Source organism: Lactuca saligna, chromosome 2 (genome assembly GCF_052625555.1).
Source record: "Lactuca saligna cultivar CGN05327 chromosome 2, ASM5262555v1, whole genome shotgun sequence".
NCBI classification, from domain to species: Eukaryota; Viridiplantae; Streptophyta; class Magnoliopsida; order Asterales; family Asteraceae; genus Lactuca; species Lactuca saligna.
Window position 1 is genome coordinate 18269708 of NC_136418.1, and position 14932 is coordinate 18284639.

The 14932-nt window shown below is 35.4% G+C and overlaps 1 protein-coding gene across 4 annotated transcripts; it reads right to left on the reverse strand.

Moving 5' to 3' along the window:
* Positions 1-363: 363 nt before the first annotated feature.
* LOC145028790 (uncharacterized) lies at positions 364-3757 on the reverse strand. 4 transcript variants are annotated; one of them, XM_078977528.1, is made up of 8 exons: positions 3577-3757; positions 2907-2954; positions 2601-2716; positions 2447-2504; positions 2020-2135; positions 1630-1848; positions 1348-1551; positions 364-698 (listed from the first exon to the last, which is right to left on the reverse strand). In XM_078977528.1, exons 2-8 carry the CDS (start codon positions 2950-2952, stop codon positions 414-416), a joined length of 1044 nt encoding a protein of 347 aa, XP_078833654.1. In that variant the 5' UTR covers positions 2953-2954; positions 3577-3757; the 3' UTR covers positions 364-413. The 4 variants fall into 4 exon arrangements, with proteins under 4 accessions (XP_078833654.1, XP_078833653.1, XP_078833655.1 ...); XM_078977527.1 differs by having other exon boundaries at positions 3462-3757; XM_078977529.1 differs by lacking the exon at positions 3577-3757 and adding an exon at positions 3153-3455 and having other exon boundaries at positions 2601-2713.
* Positions 3758-14932: the final 11175 nt, after the last annotated feature.

The window sequence follows — 14932 nt, forward strand, 5'->3', positions numbered from 1 at the left end:
CTAACAAAAGTACATTCCCACAAATTAAAATTCCATCAATATTTCCAACCAATACGATCGTTACATAGAATTTTCAATTTTATTCTACCTCATTTTTAATTATATCATATTCCAATGAACAAAACATCTAGCTAGTCTTATGCTCTTTCTTTGCAATCTTTATATCATATTGTTAATTTCAAAAGACAATAAACAAATGCTAGCATTTATATATGACAAAAGAGACAAACCCTCTTTTCATTTCACTCTTCTAACATTCAAATGCAATATTATCAATTCCATTAAAAATTGCCCATGCATTTCGAACACAAATCTCATGGCTCTATAACAATATTGAACTTGAATCGAAAACCTTTATATACATTTGTACAACCCCTTCAACACTCTATATCATTGATCTATAAGTCATTTAATCAATTCCTATCACTTCCAAGATGTTCCTTGAATCTTAAGTTTAGTATCGGAGAGCTATCAACAAGAAATAAACCTCCGTTTTCCTTGGATCCTATTACATTTACCAATGAAGGTTGTACGTTATTTGAGCCCAAGTGATGTGGCATTCTTTCATGTCCACTTTTTTGCCAATTTTGATAGCAAGATCCCGCCATAAACGGATTGTTCAACATTTGGTGTTTCGGTGGTCTCGGCCATTGTGAAGGGTCGTAAAGCGGGCTACCAAAATACGGAGGCACCGATACCTAATATCACAAACAAAAAAGAGTATTAGGAGATAACACAAAAACCGAATGAAAATCCTCAAAATAAAGAACCCAAAAGATCGAATTGATGTCCACAGGGTTTCAAGTGTGATATACTTGCACATCTGTCATCATCTGGTCAAGGGTTCGGGTTTTAACAGTGTTATCAGTTGAATTTGAAAGTTTCAGTTTCAATGTAAGTTCTTTTTAAGTAATTATTGGACGGTAGAAGAGTATTAAACTCTTTGCACATAAAACAAACAAGAAATTTTTAAAAACTATTTTTTTTTGGTTTTTTTTCTAAAAAACTAAAATATTTGGTTTGGTTTGTATTTTTTGTTTATGCAACAAATAAAAACCGTATGAAACCGTATCTAGTTATGACATTGTATTGCTAATATACACAAGTTTCTTGTTTGATTAATTATTTAAAATATTTTAATTTCCATTGCATTGTTTTTAATATGTTGTTAAATGAAAATTTATAAAAAAAAAAAAAAAAAAAAAAAAAAAAAAAAAAAAAAAAAAAAAAAAAAATTTACTATTATATATTGCCAAAATTCAAAAAACATCTTCTTCAAACTTTCCTTCAATTATACTTAAAAATTCAATATTCAATAAGATTTCAATACCAAGTTAAAAACATCACCTGATTGGATTTAGCAGCAAGAAAACTTGTCTGATTGGTTGCCGCTTTCATGCAACTTTCTTTGATTGTTTCGGATTTCGATTCTTCGTGTGAATTTACCGTTTTACCCTCTGTAACTTTCAGTTTCTGGATAATTCGGCATATATAAACATGACGAGAGGATATCATTCGTGACACATTTCCATCCCTGAAATCTTTACAATCCTGAAAAATAATAATCACAAATAAATTACAAAACACAAGAATAGTAAAAGTTAACATAAGAACACAAAAAACTTTAACCTTTTTAACATCAACTGTGTTTGTTGATTTATTCAATTCTTCAATCACCAGACCATTTTCAACCAAATCTTCTTCAGAGTTTGAAGTTTCTTTTTTTAAATTAAATTCAAATCTTTTATTATTTCCAGCCAATAAAAGCAAACCCGCAATTGCTTCTTCTTCATCTTTCGTTATTTGTTCTGAAATCGACCCTGAAATTATTGAGTGTTGTCTTTCATCCTACAATGCATATAAAAAAATTTGGTAATTGAGATCTTCAATAAGACTGTTTTTTGTTACTCTAGACTAGTCTCCTGAGTACAATAAGGGCATTCATGTCTTTTTACATATCAAACACAGTTAAATAATCAGCAAAAAGGTTAAAAATTTAAGAATTATAAAAGTACTAACCTTATTAACTTTGAGCTTCTTATTATGACTTTCTAATGGCAATTCGAGTCTAAGAATTCCGTCTTTTGGATTTGGAAAAGAAGGAGAAAGAGAGTCGTAGTGACGTTGCTTGATTGCTGTAAAAGGAATGATAAACCAACTTTATTACAATTTTGCCATTCGTTTTATTTTAAAAAGAAAATTATTTAATTATTTAACATAAATTATATAACAACTATCTGTTTTCAATTTCAAAACCTTACTCTGCAAATCTATCTAACACAAATACGAATCTTGGTAACGCCATTAAAAATTACGTTTTCTTATCAAGATTTAACCGAATAAATTTTGAAAATTAGGAAATTTACGCATTAAAAACCTCGAAATTTAAGGACAATAAAAAGATTTAATACTTCATTCACAAAGGACTATGTCAAATTATACCGACCTGATCGCAATTTTCTTGGAATAGGTGCGTGATTAACCGTATAACATTCATCGAAAAACTGCAAATTCGAAAGGGGAAGAATAGAACTCATGATTAATGAATTAACCCAAATCGGATTATGAGAAATCAAGTTTTTATATGTGTTACTAATTACCTTTTTCGGAAGCTTTACTCTTTTGCTATTCATAGATTCACCGATTTTATTCACAGAAGTCAACTTTTTAAACTTCTTTGAGGGTTTATGCGATATTCCATCACTATCCTTGCCTTCTGTTACAAAACGAAATTACGAAATCCATCAAGAAAGAGAAGAAACAGAGGAAGCCATTAACGGGATGAATTAAAGAACAATTGGGGATGGATAAAGAATAGAAAAGGCCGAATTTTGTTGGATTTTTGGTAAATTAGATCAAAAGGCAGGGGTAGTAAAGTAAATTGAATTAGTAGATGTAAATGTCACCTGATTGTCGCATCGTTGCTGAGAATCGAGTGTTTTCTTTCCCCATTTCTGCAAAATTCAAGATAATTCACGTAAATCAACTAAAAATAGTTCAGATTCTAAAACCAAAATGCCGAAACAAGTAATGATTTCACAAAAATTGGGAGTTTTGATTCATTCTTAATACATTTCCATCATGTATGTATGAAGAATGAATTTTTGCAGATATCTCTGCGTATCTTTCTTCTGACAAGTAACAAAACTCACTCTCAAAATCTCTTTCTTTCTCTCTCACACAGTAGCACTAATTCAAGAATTTGAGAAACTGGAGTTGGTTTCTTTCTTTCGTGCTCAGAGAATTGAGTTCTTCGCAAAATGAAGCTTTTTAATAGATAACCCTATTTCTCTCTCACACAATGAACACAAAGTGATACCATAGGCAGACGAACAGATTCCAAACAGATAATAAGCATAGAAGTATCAAAAAGAAAAGTTCTTGAAAGAACCGACTCGATCCCACAATCTCACATTCCGTAATAAAATTGTAGGAGTCGATCAAAAAGTTAAAGGAATAACCAATTCAGATGAGATTCGACTGATACGTTTAAGATCAAATTGAAGACATAAAAGCTTGGAATTGTCTGAAGATATGAAAGGATGGGAGAAATTACGAACGAAGAAGAGGAATTACTGAAATTTTAGAGTGCGAGAAGTGTTTGTTGGAATGCAATGAGAGCATTAATGGAAGATTTCTCACACACGAAAATTCACGATAGAGAATCTCTCTCTCTTTCGGAATCTGTAACAGACAACGAAGGAATAAAATGAGAAAAGGAACGAGAAGCTGCAAAAAGGAAAACGGTCTCTCTCTCTCTCTCTCTCTCTCTCTCTCTCTCTCTCTCTCTCTCTCTCTCTCTCTCTCTCTCTCTCTCTCTCTCTCTCTCTCTCTCTCTCTCTCTCTCTCTCTCTCTCTCTCTCCAAATTTACAAAATTGATCCTTAAGTTTTATCATTTTATGTGGGGTAACCTGAAAAGTTTCAGATTTTATCCTTTCGCTTACTTTTATTGTGGATTAGGTCAAAACTCCAAATATCAATTTTACATTTTAATTTATTTTTTTATTACTTTAGTTGTTTTAACATTTTTTTATTAATAAGTAGATAAAATAAATCATTCTCTCTCATGTCGACCGTTTTTACTCCATTAATATGACTTATGGGTAGGTGAACAAAACTAAGAACATCAAGTCTATATTATCCGTCAACACCACCACTATTACGACAATCTGCTACCACCGTAGAAATCCAAACGAAGAAGATGAGGTCTAGACTGGGGAAGAAGACCATCAAATTCGAATTCTTTGGACATAGATCCATTGAAGACAATGCAAGCGGTAACATTTCATATTTGATGAACCATCTGAAACAAGAACCCACAATTTTTGTTTGAGATTCTTTAACAACCTATGTCACTTTTAAGCAAGCACCAACTTTTTTTTTCCGGAACTTGATCTTCATTTGAAGTTTAATCATTAACTTGTCATCTATTTTCAATAAAACCCCCATCTATTAAAGTTCAATATTAACTTGAGGCCTTCATTTGAAGTCGAATTATGAAAACCTCCATTTGGTTTGGGTTTGGAATAGAGGCTTAGGGTTGGGTTCAGTTTACCTCAACAAGGTCGTCTCTTTTGTGTCTTTTTGTATCCCCCATATAAATCGATAACCCTCCAGGTAGTAATGATAAACATCAAATCCTTCATTGAACTCGATTTTCATGTCTCGTTGTAAAAAAATGATGAACTTTACATCCCTTTTATATGAATTGATTTGTTATAGATTTGATGGGATTGAATTTCATGTTTATAGAATGTGATGAGATTGATTTCAAAGTTAGTTTCTAATAAAGGAAATAACTAGTGGGTTCGGTTGATAGGTGGCAACTTTATAGTAGGTTGTATGGTTTCTAGCATGTAAGGGGGTCATGTTAATACATTAAAGTGACCATTTAGGCTATCTGAAGTTAATGATGTTTCAAGATGTGTTGACTGTCCAAGGTAGTGAAGTTTCAAAGAATGTTGAGTTTCCAACGTTAAGAGAATGATAGAAAAACTGAAGACTAGTACTATTTTGTCTTGATGTATTTGTCTTGTTCTATGTAATACTTGTAGGAGATAAGATCAACCACAATGCATTCTCATGAGGTTGATCTGCAGTCAGTATTTGTCTTTATTGTATTGTCTTGTTCTATGTAATACTTGTAGGATATAAGATCAACCACAATGCATTCTCATACGGTTGATCTGCAGTCAGTATTTGTCTTTATTTTCTCCTTTGTCCTTTATGCTCCTAGTAGTATAAATAGGAGTACCATTACATGTAATCACTAACCCTTTATCAATACAAGAATCACATCTGTCATTCTATCATTCTCTTTGTGCATTATTTTTACTTTACTTTAATATTATCTTGTACTGGATCTAATCCAGGCTTGACTGGAAATCTGTTATGTAACACCCTGTTTCGAGTTGTTTCATAATATGGGATCGTGACATGAAGATCAATTATCACAAGGATTTGGGCCTTGGGGAAAGAGGGGTTTAGACCTATTTGGATGAGGATAATGTAGATTATATGATCCAAGAGTTAAGTTGTGCTTTAGAGCCCTAGGGTATAAGGGTATAAAGGAGAAGGAGAGTTAATGGGAGTGTAGTGCTTCTCATTACCTTTTCGAGCATATAAAGAACATCGAAATCGGACTTGGGATGTGGAAGTTATGGCCTTTGGATGTTTGAATGGTAAAGGGTTTTCCCAATACACTGGGCGTACAAGGAATATTCGTTGGGCGTACTTGGCCTTTTGATCGCGGGACCATACCCTAGTACGTTGGGTATACCTGGAGTATGTTGGTCGTATGCCAGTTAAATGCAAACCAAAATTTATGGTCTTAGAGCCTATTTAAGGTCCTTAACTACTTCCTAACCCTTCTTATCTTCAGCCTCCATTCCCTCTAACCCTAAATTCAAAACCCTAGCCCCATTTGGAAGGATATTTAGTCTTTGAGTGATTTTGGTGGTTTTTTGGTGCATTTGGAAGAAAAAGAACTCCTTAAAGAAGTATTGGTTTTCTTGGAGCTTGTAGATCTAGGCCTTGTTCATTTTGATCTCGCTTCTGGAGGTATAAAGTTTTAATCTTGATGTTCTTCTCAAGTGGATCTAGTTTGGGTTATGAATTGTCATGTTTTGGTCCCATGGTTGTGGTTCTTGTGAGTAGAAGTTACTCCAGAACCTTTGAGCTGTATTTCTGGTCTTTGTTGAGGTCATTAAGTCATAAAAATTTGATCTTGATGAGTATTATCCTCCCATGCATGAGCTAGTGAACTTTTGATGAAGTAATGAATGTAAGGCTTTGGTTTGGACCCCATTAAGCCAAACAAAGTCATAAAGTCAGGAACCTTATGACTTAAGACATCCCTAAAAGGTTAGATTTGTGTTTCGGATGTTTTGGTCTTAAGAACTAAGTGCTAAAAATGAGAATTTGGTCACCAAGGGAGTACGTTGAGCATACATATGCATACACTCAACGTAATGTACAAATTTCCCTCGTTGTGTAGGGTTGTACGCTAGGCCTAAGCATGCAGTACACGGGGTGTACTAGACTGGTATGCAGGGCGTACTCGCAAGATACCCTTATTGGGCCTTTTGGGCCTTGGGTCTTTTGGGAAATTGGTCCATGAGTTGTTGGGTCAGATATGGGAAGTGTAAAATGGTCTTTTACCCATTGGAATGATAGAATACGAATTGGACCTTGGATTATGGGAAATTGCCTTAATTATTAATTAGGGATAATTTGGTTCTGTTTAGTGTGATGAGCCCGATAGCAGCAACAACATGTGACTCAGTTATCTCGGATTGAGGTGAGTCTCCTTACTGTACTCGTAGGTCGAAGGCACCAATGTCAGACCACTAGGATCTATTATATGCTAGCTATCTTTGTGACACCTACATGGTATGTTGGGCTATGCCCATTTTATGACGAGAAAGGCCCATTTGTATGACGGGCTAGTGAAACATCCCAAAAATATGGTCCAAAAATTTCATTTTAAATCATTAATAAAAACCATAAGTATCATTTATCATATAAAATTCATAAATCGTGTATCTCAAAAATATCATAACATCTGTCAATATATCAAAATCATATGTCAAAACATCATAGTAAATCATCCCACACTAAGCGTTGTGGTGTGTGCCATGCAATCAGCCCAAACTCTTCCCCTTACTAGCGGAAGTACCTGAAACCAAAACTAAAAATTGTAAGCACAGAGCTTAGTTAGTCTCCCCAAACTACCACATACCATATATATAACCACATAATAGCATACATTGGGCCTTGCCCACTACATCGGGCCCCACCCGACATCGGACGAATCCAGTATCGAGCCGAAGTCTGGCAGCAGGCTCCGCCCGGCATCGGACTAAATTCTGGTATACATATAACATATCATCAAGCATATAAACATAAAATATAAGCTAAACATTCCTCAGGCCTGCCCTGGCATCAGAGCGAAGCCCGGAACACATAAACAAACACATGCAAGAATCACGAAGACATCGAGCATACAAACATTCCTCGGGCTTTCCCCGGTGTCGGACCGAAGTTCAGAAGCATATAACCTCCATCAAGCTAACCCCGACATCGGACCTATGTCTGGCATATGCTAACATACATAAACAGGCCGACATTGGTGCCTTCGGCGAGTTCTTACCGGAGGAAAACTCACCTCACAAAGTTGGTTGCTAAATCTCTCGGTAAGGAATCTCTATCGGCTGCTCCCACGACTCCCCGAGCTATCATTACCAAATAACACTTAGTCAAAATCCAAACGATCCTTCTTAGGTTAAAATGACCATTCTACCCCTGATCTAAATGGACCCATGACCTAGGCCCAAATCCATAACGTGAAGGCCCAAATCCATATATTCTCATCAAGCCTACTAATAATCCAATTTTCTAAATTAGGCCCAACTTCTAAAATGGGACTTCCCTCAAATCCAATATGTAATAAAATCCATTATCAGCCCAAAAGAATAATCCAATAAGGCCCATTGTCATCTAGTCCAAGGAAATGGCCCAAAAAGGCCCACTGATGCAACGAACGAGGGGCGTTCCCTTGTGGAACGTTGGGCATTCCTCCTTGGTTCAGATTGTGAGCCCTAGTGGGAACACAGTGCATTCGCAAGACCTACGCAGATCGTTCGCGTCTAGTTGTCAAAAACGGGCCATTAAGCACTTAATGCTTAAGGCATGTTATCCAATCAAAGATCCAAGCTATCTGGGACCTCTAGAATCATAAAGTCGCAGACTTGGTGACTTTGCATGTCCCCATAATTCCAAATCTCAATAAATAGCAATCAACTTCCATAAATGTGGTCCTAACTCTTGCATGAACCCATTAAGACTTCAAAGATCGAAACTTTATTGATTTAGGGACACCATTAGCATCAATGGTGGCAACCCTAGGCCTAGAAACGCATTTGAGTCATAAAGATCCATTCTTGGGACTAAAAAGGTCCAAAACATCATTACACTAGACCTAATCATACTTGAGGAAAGTTGTGAACTTTATACCATCAAAGAGTCCCAAATGATGATGCTATCCCGGATCTATGAGCTCAAGATACTCAAGTTCCTTTTCTCTAGCTTCTCATTCCTTCGTTCAAGCTTTTATGCTCCAAAAAAAGCTTCACAAGGCCAATCACACACACAAGAATGAGAAAAGGAGACTATCTAGGGTTTATGAGGTTGAGAGGCTGGTAAGGAGGCCAGGTCTTGAGTCATAATGTTGTTTATATAGGTCCCAAACCCTAAAAATTAGGGTTTGCATTCAGAGCGGGAAGGCAGCGCGTTCCTCAGGGGAACGCCCTGCGTTTGGGCTCCGCCTCTAAAATCCAAAGTTGGAAGAAATGGTCACTCCTTCCTCCAAATTCCATAATAATAAAGTGCAAAAACAATAATTCAATATATAAGGGGCCAAAATTTAAATAATACCTGGACTGGGTGTTACAATTCTCCCCTAGTTGAATCAGACTTCGTCCTCGAAGTCTGTTACATCTGGAAATAACTCTGGGTAATGCTCCTGCATCTCCTCCTCGGGCTCCCAAGTCCATTCCGAGCCCTTGCGGTGCTGCCATTATATCTTCACCAGCTCTACTCTCTTGTTCCTCAACTCCTTCGTCTTCCTGTAGAGAATGGCTACTGGTCTCACGATGTAGTTCAGGCTGTCATCCACCTTTTATATCCTCTAAAGGCACAACTGCACAGTCATCCACTAAGCACTTCCACAGCTGAGAGACATGAAAAGTGTTGTGTATCTGGATCAACTCTGATGGAAGATCCAAACAGTAAGCAACTCGGCCCACCCGAATCAAAAACCTGAACGGACCAATGTACCTGCGGCCCAGCTTGCCCCGCTTCCTGAACCGTATGACACCTTCCCCATGGTGACACCTTCAAGAGGACCATGTCTCCCACCTGAAACTCCAAGTTAGAACGGCGCTTGTAAGCATAGCTTTTCTGCTGACTCTGAGCATTCTAAAGCCTGCTCCGGACCTACTGGATCCTCTCAGTGGTTTTGATTACTACCTTAGTGTTGGATTAGTGTCTAAGTCAGTAACTGTTTTGGTATGTACTTGACCCGATCATGAGCATGGTCCTTTTGGATTGCCTTCACCAAAGCAATATGTAGGATGAAGCAAGGAGACAAAGGCATAATTATGATTTATTAATATATTATGAGAATAATATATTAAAGGAGAAATCATATTGTTTAATTAATATTAGTCAAGAATTAATTAAGAATTAATTTTGTGGCTAAAAGATATTAATTAAACTTAGGGGACTAGAGTTATAATTATAAGATAATTGTAATTGGGCTATGGATCACCTAATAAAATATAGGTTGGCCGAATTATATGGGAAGCCCATTTTAAATCGTCCAAGGGATATGTTAAAGGAGTCCATGGGCTGCTTAGGGCTTAAGCAGCCAGATTAGGGCTTCCTAGTTGTAAACCCTAATAGCCTACATGTATATAAAGGACCCTTAAGCCCTAAAAACGTGGACAACACTTCCCTTAGGGTTTCCAGCCGTTTTTGGTGCCTCCCCTCTCTTCCCTCTTCATCCAAGTTGATTAGTGGTGTTTGTGACTCCATTAGAGGTGCATCACTTGAGGCACTAAGCTTTCTGAAGCCAATCAAAGAAAGGAATTGATTGTTATTGCAATATAACAATCAAAGGTAATTACTAAACCCTTATTTCAGTTCTTATTTGATAGATCTAGGGTTTATAGCTTTGGATATTCAAGTGCATGTTCATTAGATAAACTAGATCCAAATGCTATTAAGGTTTGCATGTACACCACAAGATTGATGTTTTGCTTAAAACCCATCAATGGTATCAGAGACTAGGGTTGTTTGTTAATGAATTTGATGCTTAATTGATCGTTTTTTTGCTTGGAAAACGAAGTTTTTTGGCTTCTGCTTGTCCGACTCGGCGAGTCAGTAGATGAACTCGGCGAGTCAGGCTGACTCGGGGAGTCCAGTCTCTGACTCGGCAAGTCCGAGGATCTGGCAGCATTTTTTGGCGATTTTCTTGCTGTTTTGGCTTGGGATACTTACCCTAAACGTTTTTAATTAATAAAATTCAATTTTTATTGATTTTTGGTGAATATCATTACCAAAATAGTAGATAATTACCATTTAATCAAATATTTGTTACCTTATAAGATAATGTTTAATTATTTGAGTTATTTGATGAATTATCCTGCAAGATTTTTGACTAGGTCAAAATTAGATAATTTCCTTGTTTGAATAGTTTCAAATTGCACCCTTTAGGTTTTATAGTTTAAATTTGAACTTAAAAGTTTTGTTTTTGAAATTTAAATAAGTTAAACCCTAATGTTTTGAAAAGTTTCAAAACTTGCCCTCATGTTTTGGAATTTAAATTTTTGATTAAAAGTTTAATTTTGAAATATTTAAATTCTAAACCCTAATGTTTTGAAATGTTTCAAAACTTGCCCTCAAGTTTTGGAATTTAAAAGTTGATTAAAAGTTTAATTTTGAAATGTTAAATTCTAAAACCCTAGTAATTTGAAAAGTTCAAATCACACCGTTATGGTTTTATTAATTAATTAAAGTGTATAATTAAAAGAGATTTAATAAACATAAAGTTTTGGTTTACATTTAATTAAATTAAAAGTATAATTTACTAAATTAAACCGCCTAGTATTTTAAAAGTGTAAAATACACCCTATACTATATATAACATTAAAAGTCTAATATTATATATGTATGAGTAAAGAGTCAGTTTTACTGTTAGTAGGCCTCATTCAAGAAGCTGGTCTATAAGGGGTGTTTAAGGAAATTGCCAATAAAATGACGATTGAATGGGTATCCACTCTTACCCACCGCACTATTGACTAGTGGAGGGTCGTTAGTCGAACGGGTAGGATAGGAAAAAAAACCTTCCATTATAAGTATAATGAAGTACAAAGTAACTACATGCTTTTACAAATTCCCAAATTCTAGTTACTTTAGGCAAAATGTGAAATTGTATGCTAATCCATGGAATTACACTTCGTACCCTTGTCAAACGTTAGTGGAGCATGTGTGGTTAACCGGCACACTAATTTGGGGATGAAATTGGTAGCGAAGGGTGGCTCCATGCTTATCATAGATCAATGGAGTGTGTGTGGCTAACCGGCACATTGATTAGGTGATAGTAGCATTGTGTGCACCACGTGATTCGTATGGTTATTCACACCTTGTTTGTGATCCTCGGCATCCCAGTCACAAATAGTAGCGCATAATCGAGATTAAACATGCCATTGAAAAGTTCAATGAATCTCATAAGATCTAGGAGTTTCAATTCATTTAAAACTTAAACTTCCTTTTCGTTTTTCATGGTGGAAATTGGTAAATCGTCATTTACCTACCTTCAAATATTATGCAACTAGATTACGGCATCCCTCTTCTAGGTTGTAGAATATTGTGTTGGATCTTAGCCTTAATAACTCATTTGGGTGTTTTATTAAGGACTCAATCAACTTAACTTGAATTTTCTCCCGTTTTGTAGATGTCTGAATCTTACAATTGTCCTCCCAAATCCTTTGGAACAAGCTTTCCAAATGAAGATGACGTTCCGAGATACGATCAAGGAATTGAGAGTCATACTTCACTTCCTCCACCTCCTCCAATTGTTCTCCCTGACCCACAAGTTCAAAGGCTTGAAAAGTTCAAGCTCACTCAAGCCCTTTTGGCAAGTAAACATGAAGATGGGAAACCTGTGTGTGCACACGTCTTAGAGATGAAGTCACACATTGATAGGTTAAGTATGTTGGGTGTCGAGTTTTCAAGTGAGTTGGCTGTTGACTGGGTTCTTCAGTCACTTACTGAATCATATAGTGAGTTCGTTAGAGAGTAATATATGATGGATCACGACGTGACCCTCATTGATCTCACCTATTTGCTTATAGCTGCTGAATCAACAATGATTTGGCATGCTGGTCTAGCAAATTTGTTTGGTGAATCAAACTCCTAAACTTCAATGGACACTGGCAACATTGGAAGTCTAGAAAGAACTATGACTGTGATTGTCTGATGTGCTGTGCCAAATGAGTCCATTTGCTTTTTTTGCTAAGAGAATGGGCATTGGAGACGAAGCTGCCCTGTTTACCTGAGAGATCAAAGAGATGGGAGAGTCAAGACATATGGCTCTGCTTCAGGTAAACTCCATTAACTAACTCTGTAAGTTCCTATTTTTGATTCTTAATACATGATGTGATAAGATTACATTTTGATGTTTTGCAGGATCGAAGAAAAGAAAGGAAGCTTAATGAAGAAGTTGTTGAATCTGATCACGAAGAAATGGATTTCGATCGCATGGATTCAAAGATCGGATTTTTGAGCTGCTACTTTAAAGTTAGGGTAGATTGCTAAGAAATATGTAATAACATAGTTTTTCAGTTGAATTGCATTGTAAGGACAAGTTTTTCCGCAATAAAATAAATTTTGATTTTATCTTCTTTATTTATCTTTGCAATGGCGTGTATGAAAAATTGATGTTTGAAGGTTTCTATTATTAGCAATAATGGATTTGATTCTTAATTATGTTATTTTTGGAAATGTCGAGAATTTACCAAATAGGGAGAGTTTCTCATCGTCCAAGTTTCAATTGGACAGAAACTTGGAATCATACAACTTGGTTACGTGATGAATGAGAAATTTCATACTGGGAAATTAGAATAAGTTTTTGACAAAGTGTCAATTGAAGGACTAGGAGATCGAGTACACTAGGTCGTACGTTAATCAAGTCTGCCACAAGAGTGACAAAGATATTCGTCATAATTTACTAAAGTTTAATAAATATGGTTATGCTTATAAGATTGAGTATAATTCTAAGTTGATTGAAAGAGTTTCAATCAATAGCAGAACGAATAAGAAGAATCAAGAAGGAAGAAAGATAAAATTTTCTCTATTCTAAGAAGAAGGGAGAGTACCTTTTATTGTGTTTTATGATAAGTCTTAATGATTAAGAACCATATCTCAATTGATCCTCTAAGTGAGTCTTAGTGCATTTGTATGTCTAAGAAGAGGAATCAATAATTATGGAAATGGTTAAATCAAGAAGTCAATCATACTTTGTTCCAATATTGAGTCTTAGAGTCATACTCCAAGATTTCAAATTGAGTGACAAGTCTTAAGTAGGTTTATAACACTTATCAAATGTGGAATTTGGAAAAGTTTTCTTATTCTTGCACATTTGAAATGGGTAAGTTGTGTTGTCTTGGATAAGACAAAGACCAACTAGGACCAATTATGTGAAGTGTTTTGTCTTGATAAGAACTACACTAACTCTTGAATATTTGTTTTGTCTAAGAAAGTTTATTGACAAGAGAATCATATATGTCAAGAGGTCAGTGGGAGTTTTAATGATCTCGAAAAAGCTTTCAAGAACAAATCAAGAACAAACCTTATTGATCATCACTAGCACACAACTTGAGGTTTACAACCTATCGTTTCTGTGCCATTCCAATTGAGTTAATTATGCATGTGAGTTCTATGAGTTCTCATTTGAATGCATAAAGACAAAGTACCTTGATCGATGGAAAGTACACTGATATGTAAGGATAAGCTGCTAAACTACTTGGAAGACATGGTGGGCACTCGTGTTACCATAAGGCAAGAAATCAAGATTAAGAAAGTTCAGTCCACATGAGTTTGTATTTGTCGCAAACTTTGGTTTTGGATAATTCACATGGATTGGAACTCATACACCATAAAATATAAGTGTCATAAGATTCTCTCCTTCATGAAAATGACTGTGAGGAAATGATTTCACTAAGAGAGATTTTAAGAAGATAGCAATTGTGAAAATTGTATTCTCAAATTCGATTATGGTTACGACATCCCTTTCCATAGTTCGAATTGTGAGATTTGGCAATTAGTCTAACATTAGGGACTTATTAATATAAGTTCTGAATTGTTTAGACACACATATGAGCTATCTAAGGCAAAGGTTCATAAGTTTAAGAAGCTTAGATAAAGGCTTATCGAAGCATCTGGTATTAGAAATATGAATTTCAGAAACTCAATAGGCATTGTTTTCTGGAAGTTCAGTTGTTTTCTGATTACATGTCAAAGCTAGTGGGAGCGTAAGTGTTATGTTTATATGATAATAATATCATGATAGTGGGAGCATAAGTGTTATGCTTATATGATTATTATGGCAAGTATTGCCAGTTAGCAATATTAATTATAGAAAAACAAAGATTCAATTTGCAAAGTTGCATGGGTTGAAAAGTTGTTTTTGCTATAATTAAGGGAGATAATATTATACTTCGTTTCAAAATCTAAAGCTTAGATTGAGAAATTTTAATAAATATAGTCAAAGGATACATAGTGTGTTCTAAAATTTCGATTATGATTACGGTATCCCTCTTCATAGTTCGAATTGTGAGAACGTGACACATAAAATATTATGGCAGAAGA